Source organism: Lithobates pipiens, unplaced genomic scaffold (genome assembly GCF_037356315.1).
Source record: "Lithobates pipiens isolate NorthernLeopardFrog02 unplaced genomic scaffold, aLitPip1_a1.2 Scaffold_19, whole genome shotgun sequence".
Lineage (NCBI taxonomy): Eukaryota > Metazoa > Chordata > Amphibia > Anura > Ranidae > Lithobates > Lithobates pipiens.
Genome location: NW_027507764.1, coordinates 105,730,041 through 105,742,569, shown reverse-complemented (window position 1 = coordinate 105,742,569; position 12,529 = coordinate 105,730,041). Strand labels below are relative to the sequence as shown.

Below are 12,529 nucleotides of genomic sequence, written 5' to 3'. Positions count from 1 at the left end.
ACGACCACCATTTTATTCTCTGGGGTCTCTGCTAAAAAAATTATTATTATAATATTTGGGGTTTTGAAGTAATTTTCTAGCAAAAAATACTGATTTTAAAGAGGGAGTCCACCAAAAAAAGATAATTAAAAGCAAGCAGCCACAAAATACTGCAGCTGTTGACTTTTAATAAATGGACACTTACCTTTCCTGGAGTCCAGCGATGTCAGCAGCCAAGGCCGATCAATCGTGAGGGAATAAGGAAGTGAAGCGTTGCGGCTTAATTTCCTGGTTCCCTACTGTGCATGTGCGAGTCTTACAGCGCAATGAGAATGGTCCGCGCTGTCTCTGGGACCCATGTGCGTCCCAGCAGACAGCACGGTGGGACAGGAAGAGGCATAGACTCACGTGGGAGTCTATGTCTGGAATTGGGTGCAAATACCTGTCTTAGACAGGTATCTGCACCCCCCCCCCCCCGAAAGGTGCCAAATGTGACACCGGAGGGGAAGGGTGTTCCGAAAAGCAGAGGTTCAATTTTTGTGTGAACCTCCGCTTTAACTTGTAATGCAACAAGTGTCAGAATAAGCCCTGGTCTTCAAGTGGTTAAACTGACCTCATTTGCAGACCGAAGTTCACCCCTTTGATCTAAAAGAACCAAAAATGATACAATGTTTATAGTCATCTGCCATTACTGAGAAAAGTTGGTAAACATTTGCTGGAGGTTTTTTTTTTTTTGACAGCTGTAAGTGAGCAGAGAACAGCTCTGCACTGTTTACATAGAATCGTGGAAATGCCAGACTAAGATCGTGAGGATTTGAATCGAGATCACAATTTTTTTCCCCCCTATAAAAATAACACACACACACACACACACACACACACACACACACACTTTCAAATTAACATAGGTGCACTTTAACCACTTCAGCCCCGGGAGATTTGGCCCCTTAATGACCAGGCCTTTTTGTGCGTTAAGGCACTGTATCGTTTAAACTGGCAATTGCACGGTCACGCGACGTTGTACAAAAACAAAATTGATGTATTTTTTTCCCACAAATAGAGCTTTCTCTTGGTGGTATTTGATCACCTCTGATTTTTATTTTTTGCACTATAAACAAAAAAAAAAAAAAAAAAAAAAAAAAAAAAAAAAAAAATGTACGCACACAGATCCCGGTTTGCACTCTGTAACGAGCGTTCGCAGGTGCCCAGCAGTCATTTCACCCGCTAGGCACGCACATTGGCTGGGGGGGCACACTGTGGGCGTGCGCACCTGCTAGTATAACTGCGGCGGCTGTTTAGGAAGGGGTTAAATTGGAACTTTTGTTTTTGAACAGAGTAGGGAAAAGTCAGAAGCTCTGCTGGGTTTTGGTACTGACTGCGTTCCCGTTGGGGGATTTCCCATCACTTCCTTTCCTGATGGAATGATTGGAAGTGTAGGGAAATCTGTTCAATGTGGTCAAAGGCCGCAAATAAAAATCTAATAAAACTTAGCTCTTACCAATGAGTGAGCTTTTAACCAGACACCTGTTCTACATGCTTGTTTCAGGTCAATAAATCACAAAGCTGGACTAGCAAGCATAAGGCCCTGGCCCTGCACCTGTAAAATCAAGTCAACAATAAAAGCTGCAATTTTCCATCTTGCCAGATTATCTTAAAATCAGATGACTGGAAAACAGGAATAGCAGTCTGCAGCATGTGACAATCATCGGTTCAGAGTTGACAAAGCAGAACACAGTTGGCTATATAAGAAATATGACAACAAAACAAGTTAAAGCGGTGTTCTACCCCCTCTCTCTAAAAATTTTAAAAAGTCAGCAGCTACACATACTAGCTGCTGACTTAATAGGACACTTGCCTGTCCTGGAATCCAGTGATGTCAGCACACAAGCCGATGTTTACATCAGCTGTCGGGTGCTGCCGCCACCATTGCCAGTAAGGGGACCCAGCAGTGAAGCCTTGCGGATTCACAACCGGATCCCTACTGAGCATGCTCAAATCACACTGTGCTCTCTTACTGGTCCGGCAGCAGGAGACGGGAAGAGGAGGGGGCCAAACTTGTGGATGTCCCTCGCCACAGCGAGGACCAACAGAAGTGGGGACAGGGTACCTGTCAAAAATAGGTAGCCGCTCCCCCCCCCCCCCCAAAGGTGCCAAACGTGGCACCGGGGGGGAGGGGGGATATCAGATAACCATAAGTTCCCCTTCTGAGTGGACTTGTGCTCCTAAAGAAATAAGCTAAACCATTTATTTTGTCTCTTCGACCCCTTTCACCCTAAGGTGAAATTGTGCCTGTAAAGTGCCTGAAAAAAGCCTCAGCTGCAAACCCAGTGTGAAAGCCAGTGTTTTCACACTGGGGCACTGTGCTGGCAGGGCATCACAAAGTCCTACCAGCAATTTCTTTGCAGCGGTGTAGAAGTGGTGAATACACCGCTCTTCCCCTTTGAAAACTGCAGCACAGTTTTCCAGGCAGATTTAACCCCTTTTTGGCCGCTAGCGGGGGGGTTAAAACCACCCCGCTAGTGGCCGAATAGCGGCGCTAAAACGCCGGTAAATCAGCACTAAAAATAGCACCACTTTACCACTGATGCCTGGCGATGCTCAGTGTGAAAGGGGTCTTAATTTCTTTACAGAAGTATGTGGGAAATGTCCCGACACATAAAATAGGATCATTGAAGTTCGGCTTCATGCATGAAAGGAAATTTTGTCATCGAGAAAGTCTGAATGTTTCCATTCTCTGAAAGAACTTTAGGTATTTTAGTAGAAAATTGCAGTCTATTTTCTGCTTTGTAAAGCCAACACTCTAAAACTTTCTTAAACATGTAGAAGCAAAATGAGTAAATCTGGCCAGAGATGGGTAGAATTTTGAACGAATTTTGAACGAAAATTCTTGTAAAAAATAAAATAAAATAAAAAAAGAAGAGACGGTTCTATAATGGTTTGTTTTGCTAATCATGATTGGGTCAAATCCATGTTAGTTTTCGACCGCACCGACGGGAACATTTGAAGGAGCGGGATGGAATATTTTTCTAACACATTTCAGAGAACGTGATTTTCATTCAGCAAAATCCAGTCATTGTAAAATCAAAATGTTAAAAAGCAAACAAAATCTTTCAAATGACAAACACATGTTTTGAGAATGTTCATATGCTTTTTCCTAAGAATTTTTGCTTGAATACTATCCATCTATAGCCAGCTTTAGACACGGTGCGGCCTTGCATCTCTAGATGCTCAGTGTGGTTTCCTCCGAGGATACTGTGTTTGGGTTTACTCCTGGTCTTCTAGTTTTCTCCCACTACACAAAACACATGGGTAGGTTAATCAGCTTCCAACCCAAGAGGCCCTTCGCACCCTCCTTACCCAAATAGACGTACTCAAAATTACTTTATCTATTAAAGACAAAACATTCGAATAAGCCTGCCAAAAACTGTAAATATCTCCTTGGTTGCGAAAGATAAGGAAGAAAAGCTGCTTCTACAGACTGCTCCTAGAAGTGCACACTATCCACCAACGACAGGATGAAGAATGCTGAGAACATTCAACACCATCATTCCTTCATTTTGAAATGGGAGTCCCTGTCCCGCTTATCTCAAATGGGGAATCCAGAATGGAGGAAAATCTTTGTTCCAAGACCGAGGAGCTCTATGGGCAGCTTCTTCAAACTGGCAAAGGTGTCCAAACCATCTCTTTGGAAGTTAATGGAGGAGCTGACGATCAGCCATAAAGGATGCCAGCCCTGAGGTGCCCCAATGGCTCACATACCTCTGGCTGAAGACCAACAGTTATTACTTTTCATAGAATTTAAAATATAGCGAAAGTTTTTCTACTTTTAAAGGGTTAAACTGGGTTGTAGTTCCGCCATTGTGTTGATTGCACCAGAAATGCAATGCGATTTCCATTTTATACAACCAGAGCAACTGGGGGCCACAAACACTAAACATGGAGACAGGTTTTCTACAGGTCCACTTTGCATCCTAAATAGACAATCATAAAAAACCCTGCAGATAAACCGTATAGATACCAAGAGGTGCCTGCACTGCACATATCTGTAGTTATTGACCAATCCTTAAACCCCATATACACTATCGTTTTTTTCTGCTGAGTTTTTCCTTCAGGTTTACCAAAACCATGTAGTACAAGGGCCTGCCTGCACAGGAGCTAGGAAGGGATGAGCATACTTCATACATCACTATCAGGATGTTTTTCTGTCTGTACGGCCATAGATTTGCCCTTAAGCCTTGTACACACCACTAGTTTTTTTCTCTGGTGGCTTGAAAAAAATAAAAAGAAGGGCAGCTCAGGTTGGAACCGTTTCACTAACAATCCAGTACAATGATCTCCCCTGCTGCGCTATTATGTTCTGACAGGGGGATGTTGCCCCCACCAGAACACTGAGGTCAGCGCTCTTTTTTCGCCATGACCCTTTGACAAAAGCCAGCCAAACAGGTGGCTTCTGTTGGACCGTCTGGCGTACACATGGACCAAATGTCATCCGGTTTCCTTTGACCCGGCCAATGCTGTCCAACCTTTGGCCCGTGTGTACTAGGCTTTACGTTAGGGAATGGACTAGGCTTAATCAATTCCCGAACCCCACAGACTAATGCCCTGTACACACGGTCGGACTTTCCGAAGGAAAATGTGCGATCGGACTGTGTGGGCTCCATTGGACTTTTTCCGGTCGGAATTTCCGACACACAAAGTTTGAGCTCTGGATCTAAAATTTTCCAACAACAAAAGTCAATCGTTTAAATTCCGATCGTGTGTATACAATTCCGACGCACAAAGTGCCATACAGGCTCAGAATAAATTACGAGACGAAAGCTATTGGCCTCTTTATAGTCCCATCATATGTGGTTTACGTCAACTCGATCTGAATGTTCGGATTTTCCTACAACTTTGTGCGACCGTGTGTATGCAAGACAAGTTTGGGCCAAAATCCGTTGGAAAAAAACAATTTTGTCATCGGAACGTCAGACCGTGTGTACAGGGAATAAGACTGGGATGCCATTAAAGTTCATGCGCGTGTAAAGGCAGACGTCAATACTTTTGGTAATATAGTGTATATTGTACACTAAAATACAACTTACAGTCTAAATCAGCCCATAGAGGATTCTTTTTTTTTTTTTCCCTGTATTCGAACAGATAGTTGAAAGCAAAAAAAAAAAAAAGGAAGAAGACTTGATGTGGATGGGGGAATCCTCCCCGCTGTTGTATCTGTATTCTGACAGTGGGGAGAGGTCTCTGGCCAGAATACCCCGACCAGTGCTGCCAGCTGCATCGATCAAGTGAAAATCTGGCAGGCCGGTTGTAAAGAAAATCAATCAGTAGATCAACATCTGTACTTGCCAGCGGGTAGGGTCTTTTGGTAGAAAATAACACATCAGTCTATTCTGTTTTGCCAAATCCTCTTCCATTTACCTATTTTTTCTGAATCTATATACTGCAATGCATGTAAGACGGGTTATGGATCTAACTCCCACCCCAGCAACATCTGTAAGTGCTCGGAGAGATGCCTTGGTCTTGAGTGGACTTCCTTCCTGTTTGATAGCATACAAGAAGGTAAGTATGTGGGTGTAACTGCTGGAGAGTAGCCAGCCTGAAGCTAAATTGTCGGTTCATTCTGCAAAGTGTGGTCTGTAAAGTATGTCATCACCACATCATTGATGAAAAGAAGTCCTGTGTGGTGTATACTGGTTAGGTGAACACACTGATCAGAGACAGAAGTTTGGGCGCAGAAAAGTGGAACTACAGAATATCACATTATACTTGGTGGCTGCCCGGCTCCAACGCCTCGCTGTCTCCAATGAGCTCATCTAATGTGGCAGTGGCAGATATTTATCCGACAATCCCAGAGCGCCGTACCAGAGCAACATCCGTCTAAAGAGGACCCCAGACCACAACCCCATGCTGCGTGACTCACCAACTACCATCACATACCTGCCAGCTGCCAAATGACGCAATACACATTATACCATATGGTAGTAATAATAAACTGAATTCCAAATGACCATCATCATTTCTTACTGCCTGTTCCAAAAACTTTCTATTTGCTTTTCATATATTTAAGTAAATTCTCTGGTGTAGACGTTTGACAGGAAGCGCCTGGTGTAGAAGTGTGCAAGGAAAGAATTGGGCAGAATCCAAAACAATTTCAAGTGAGTGACTAATTCTTGAGATATCCCGAAGCACAACTCCCTCCATTCCTCCCATCAGAGGAGACGTTTCCACAATGGAGGGGGCTGGACGGACAGCTCAGCACTGTAATAGAAGCAGCGTCTGCATTCAGATATTGATCGGCCTCATAAAGTAAATGTCTTCTTGCTCATGGGTTGTAATCACATGATATAACCCAATGCTCCATTTCACACTCATGACAACCTCCTATGGGGTGGTACACAACCTCCTGCAAGCCCAGCACTGCAGTTATGTGCCCTCTCCTGCAACACAACCCATATGCTATCATAGGATCACCTAGGAATGCTGCGATTTAACCCTCGCAATACTCAGCTAGAAGGAGATCAGCCACAGACAAACCCTAATCCTCCGAAAAGGAAAGACCTGCAGAGCAAGCTTGTAAATGAAGGCCAGGCTAGCCTGCAGGGGTTATTTTGGGCTACCATGGACGCGCACGTCTACAATAATATGACAACTCCTACCTAGTTTGGAAAGCTGTCAATCACTGGGCTCTATAAATAAGAAACTAAACTGGAGGAAAAGAGGTGCTGTTACCTACAGCAAAGCATCCAACTCTGATATCAATTTTCATAATAAAAGCTAGCATCCTATTGGTTAGCTTTAAAAACTGCCCTGTATTTCCATGTGCCAGTCCCATGCTCTACTTCATTTCAGCTCTCTCTTTCATGGGTAAGACAATGAAAGCCAAAGCCCATACCTGGACCAGCAGGAAAAACACGCCACCTCACTTGTTGGCACTACCCACCTGCAGTATGGCTGCTCAGGTGTTGTAGAACTAGAAGTTCCAGAATGTCCTGTCACCATTTCTGTCAATCAACACACCACCCAGTGATATAGTTCTTCCCCAGGTTCTCTTTCATTAATGCATGCGCGGTTGTGTAGTAGGTCTCTAGAGAGCTGCAGTACATCGGTGCATGCGCACACACTAAACGCTGGTTTCTGGCAGAAAACCTTGTTGGTGCTTTTCAACCTGTATGCACCTGCACAGAAAAACCCTGCGCTATGGTAGATGTCTCTGCCATATACTAAAGACCTGTGGGTACATCTGAGCATGTGTGAAATCTTGCACCCTCTACGAAAACAGAGGAACCCAAGAGGCAGCGGAGCCAAACAACATTAGCTGCAGGAGGTATGAAGGGGCAACACACACATTATACACATACATACATACATACATACATACATACATACATACATATATATATATATATATATATATATATATATATATATATATACACATATATATATACACATACACATACACACACACACACACACACACATTTTCCTTTCCAAGTCCTTGGACAATGTCCTCCTAACAATCCCTGATGAAGAAGTGAAAGTGCCTGAACCCCCCGAAACCCGCTGGTTTTGCGTATATGTTTAAAACTACGACAAACCTGCATGTTCAGTTCTGATATTGCCGTTTTACTAACCTGACAGTATATTATTCCAAATAGGAAACCTTCATTTTCTTTGCAAATATTAAAGATTCTAACTACCAGCAAGAATAAGTCCTTACATGTAAAGAGCACCTGTCATTTCAGATCCCACATGGCAGCGCCTGTTATTGGGCATCCACTCACCTGTTGCCGCCAAATCCCTCCCCTTTTTGTGTCACTGCCGCATTACCAGCCGCTCCAATAAAGTGAATAGGACTGTCGGTGAGTCAACAGCGGGTCAAAGGAGGAGCCGCTGCAGGACAGAGATGACAGTTGCTCTTTAAAAATTATGATTTAAATTGAGTGGATTTTAATCGAATGCACCCTGCCTACAAGTATGACAACATTAATGATTATTTTACAAAGCTGCATAGTTGTTTTTTTTTAATATCTACTGGGATCCTTGACTGCATAGACTATTTTCTGGAAAATGTGAACCCAGCCTTTAAGGAAAGTTTGGAACATATCCCAAACACAGGTCAGCACTGACTAGAAAGCTACTATCACAGATGGCAGATGTAACCGCCATCTGAAAAGCATTTTGTGCTAGATTACTTTTCAGACAGTGTCTGGCAGACCTTCAGCAGATGATGTGGTCACCTCCTGAACGTTGGTTTATTTTGATCTACACCAACAGAGATCTTACATCGAATTCCAACCACCATAACTGCCATAGCTGAGTTCCAGTGTGGCCCTGTGAGAAGTAGCAATACCGGTACAAACGCGGCATACCGCATTGAAATTGCTGCACCAATGTGCACTCACCCCTCTGGCTGTCATGCAAATTTGGAGGTAGGTAGTTATGGAGGCGACAAAAACACGACCAACCGCTCTCTAGCCAGCTGTGTGAACTAAAGTGGTTTTAAAGTCAAAATGTTTCTTACCTTAAAGCGGAGGTCCACCCTAAAGTGGACCTTCCGCTCATCGGAACCCTCCCCCCCCTCCGGCGCCACAATTGGCACCTTTCAGGGGGGAGGGGGGTGCAGATACCTGTACAGTACAGGTATCTGTACCCACTTCCAGGCTAGATCTCTGCGGAAAGGGGCGTATATTACGCCCCTTCCCGCAAGTGCCCGCCCCTTCCCGCAAGTGCCCCGCTGCCTGCTGGGAAAACACACAGATCCCAGAGGCAGCGGGGACCGTCCTTATTGCGCAGCGCGGCTCGCGCATGCGCAGTAGGGAACCGGGAAATGAAGCCGAAAGGCTCCATTTCCTGATTCCCATACCCAAGATGGCGGCGGCAGCAGCACCCGAGATACGAGCTACAGATTGGCTTCGGGTGCCGACATCGCGGGCGCGCTGGACAGGTAAGTGTCACTATTTTAAAAGTCAGCAGCTGCAGTATTTGTAGCTGCTGGCTTTAAAAAAAAAAAAAATAAATAAAAAAAAAAAAAAAAACACGGAGTCCCGGTGGACTCCCGCTTTAAAGGGGTTGTAAACCCTCTTTTTTTTTTTTTTATTAGAACTTAATATATCCTATGCATTAAGGTGAAAAAACTTCTGACACTTACGGGACCCCCAGCCCCCCGTTTTACTCACCTGAGCGCGTTCGTTCCCTCTGAGTAGACACGCTCTACCTCTCTGGCCGGGGTTCTCGGCTCTTGATTGGATAGATTGATAGCAGTGCAGCCATTGGCTCCCACTACTGTCAATCAAATTCAATGATGCAGGGGGGGGGGGGGGCCGGGCCGAGTCAAGCATTCTGTGTCTATGGCCACAAATGCTGACTCTGCAGTGCTCCCTGGGAGACCCCAGAAGACAATGATCGGGGCCACTCTGTGCAAAACAAAAATTGTACAGTGGAGGAAAGTATGATTATTAAAAAAAAAAAAAAAAACCCTAATACCGAGAGTATACAACCCCTTTAAAGTAGAACTATAGGAAAAACGTTGGATAGCGTAAGGGAGGGTTATAACCCCTGTCAAGTTTTATTTTGCCATTCATGTCCCATTGGGGAGATTTCCCTTCACTTCCTGTCCCATAACCAAACAGGAAGTGGGAGGAAATCCCTGAAAATACAGGGAATTCCTTGGGGTCACCAGAACTAGTGTCCCCATTGGAAGATTTCCAGTCTATTACTTTTCCTGGGGACAACCCAAAGTTTGGGATTTTCTTTTACTTTCAATGATAATGGTAAGCAGGACAAATAGAGAGGATGAATCCCCCTAATTGGGACACAGACAGCAATAAAAACTGACAGGTGTCTAATCCCTCTCCACTCCATCCAAAACTAACGTTGCCTTTAGTTATATACTTTAATGCCGGCGGGATGCATACACGCGGCCTCTCGCTGGGTGAGCTTTAACACTGGGAGACCGCGTACCAGAATGTAAACAGCTGTACTGAGAGCGCTGCAGCAACTAATGGAAAGCTTCTGATCTCTACTTTCAATCGGGAGCTTTCCATTCATGTGACCTCTGTGACAGCTGGTCATATAAAAAGAACCCTGCCTGCATCAGAAACTTCTTAGGCTGGGTTGACACTAGAGCTTGGAGCGGCTCACTGCAGGGGGTCCGGTGCGTCTCCATTCACCATTTCAGGTCCAAAGTCTGGGCTGAATTTGGACCTGAAAGGGACCAAAAGACACACAGGGCTCTTGTGCACTTTGCTCCGGAGCCGATCTCGAGATGTGTGAACCAGCTCCATAGAGAGCCGGACACAATTTCCAGACATGCGAATTGGATGCGGCGAAACCCACAATAGTGTGATCGGAGCCTGAAAGGGACAGGAGGCCCCGGTGTTAAAGAAGTACAGCCAAAGCTGGTTTGCCTGTACTTCTATGGATCCCAGGAGTGCATTTCATTCTGCACTCCTGTTATCCGTTTTCAGCAGACAGCGGGCTGAAGCCTCCTGTTGGCCGAGTCACAGAGCCGGTCCAGGCAAGATTGTGACACTTGGATTGTGATCCGCCCACATGCCTGGACTGACACCTGGCTCAGCCTCTCAGTGAGACGCTGCGAGCCTGAGCCAACTGCTCCCGCCCCCTCCTCACTGGAGCTGTGGAGGGTGGAGAGCATCCGGCTCAGGCTCCCATCATCTCACTGAGAGGCTGTGCCAGGTGTCAGTCCAGGCATGTGGGCACATCACAACCCAAGTGTCACAATCTTGCCACAATCTTCTCAGGAGAGACCTGAGAACTGAGCAATGTGCAGTGTTCGATCGCTCAGTTCTCAGTGTGAGAGGTGCTGGGGTACAGATGCAGCATCCAACTAGGGAAGTATAAATCTGCAAAAAACCCCAAACCCTTTCAAAAAGGTATCAAAATGCCCCACTAACTGCTCCCTTCCCTGACACCTCTCCTGGGTGCAGCACCGCTCTCATAGGAGACACTGCAGGCAATAGGAGCCACAAGGGCCCCGCTGTCAGCGCTGGGTCACACTGAAGCATGCACATTCCGGTTCTGACATCTCATTCATTTGAAAGGGCTGCACAACGCGGAAAAAGCAGTCCTTTTTCAGAATGTGCGATTCCATGCGATTCGGTGTCTGAGGAGCGCACCATTTCCTGCACTGCGTTTGGTCTGAATTGAACCGGTGCAGAGGGAGTGGGGGGGCGTGGCTTGAAGGTGCTGTGTGTGTCTATGGATGCACACAGCCCGGCTAGGGAGAACGCCCACTCATTGGCGGTAAGGGAGCGCTCTGTGCAATACTGGAAGCAGAACACTTTTTCTTATTTTATTGAATTGCCTTTATTATCAGCGAAGCCCGATGGCATTGCCTTTGCTGGGACGCGTCGGTCAGGCGCAGGTTTTGCGTTGGTCACTCACCCAGGCAGGTAGGTCAGCGGTGCCAATCTTCTGCTGGACCGTCTTCTCCTCGTTCTCCAGGAAGGCCAGCGCCCGGTGCCATCTGGAAGTCTTGCTGCCCCGATTCTTCTTCCACCAGCTCAGGAAGAGAAGGGCCACCAGCAGCCAGCTGAAGCTCAGCCCGAAGTAGCCGAGCACATACACCGGGAAGATCAGCACCAAAGTCTTCGCGAACTGATAGAAGAGTCCCCCGAAGTCCACACTGATCATCCCGGGCTCCTCGGGGGGCACCGCCGGGGCCGCTGCGGGGCTCTCAGAGCCCTCCTGTCCGTCTGATTGGCTCATCCCGCCCCGCTCAGTGATCTGATTCAGGCAGGAGACAGTCCGCTCTGCTAGGAAGAATACAGAACACAGAGATCCGCCACCATCAGTCCGCTCCCTGCCCCCTCCCGTCCTCCTCCGTACACACACTGCTCAGCTACCCCCTGACACTGCCATACACATCACACACACTCCCTACAGCCCGCCCCACACACCTCCAGCCACTCACAGGACGCCTCCGCTGCGCTACGCCCCGCCCACCAGCCAGCCACAGCGACAGGATGTGCAGGCACGGGCGAGGCTTTTTTCTATTCACATCAACCAGCTTTATTTGTAGACAGTACAATAGTTCCTGGCAGTAGCACAGCTCACTCTTCTGCAATCCTATCCCCTGTCCATGTCTGAGATCCGATCTATACAGCTATACAAAACTGAAAACAGAACCTGTCCTTTTTACATGTAGCACTGACCCCCCGAGGGAGCGGCTGATTTAACTGGGCTTACCGTCTTGACCTTGTATGTCTAGGGCAGGGATATGCAATTAGTGGACCTCCAGCTGTTGCAGAACTACAATTCCCATGATGCATAGCAAGGCTCTTAGAGCCACGAGCATGACATTTAGAGGCATGATGGGACTTGTAGTTTTGCAACAGCTGGAGGTCCGCTAATTGCATTGCCCTGGTCTAGGGGTTTCCCGGGGTAGATGGCCCAAGAACTGTGGAGACTGACGCCAGATCCACTTAAAGAGGAAGTAAACCCCTTCAAACCACTTTGACCTACAGGTAAGCCTAGATTAAGGCTTACCTGTAGGTCCAAGCAATATCTCCTAAACCTATATGGTTTAGGA

General features: G+C 46.4%; 1 protein-coding gene across 3 annotated transcripts in view; it reads right to left on the bottom strand.

Moving 5' to 3' along the window:
- The window catches only part of ESYT2 (extended synaptotagmin 2), a 209,245-nt gene extending 197,382 nt beyond the window's left edge, over nt 1-11,863 (bottom strand). For 2 of the 3 annotated variants that reach the window (XM_077491138.1, XM_077491139.1), the window contains exon 1: nt 11,383-11,863. In XM_077491138.1, coding sequence (XP_077347264.1) covers nt 11,383-11,706 — 324 coding nt within the window. In that variant the 5' untranslated portion in view covers nt 11,707-11,863. The remainder of the gene's footprint in view (nt 1-11,382) is intronic. The other variant, XM_077491140.1, reaches the window with a different exon arrangement.
- Nucleotides 11,864-12,529: the final 666 nt, after the last annotated feature.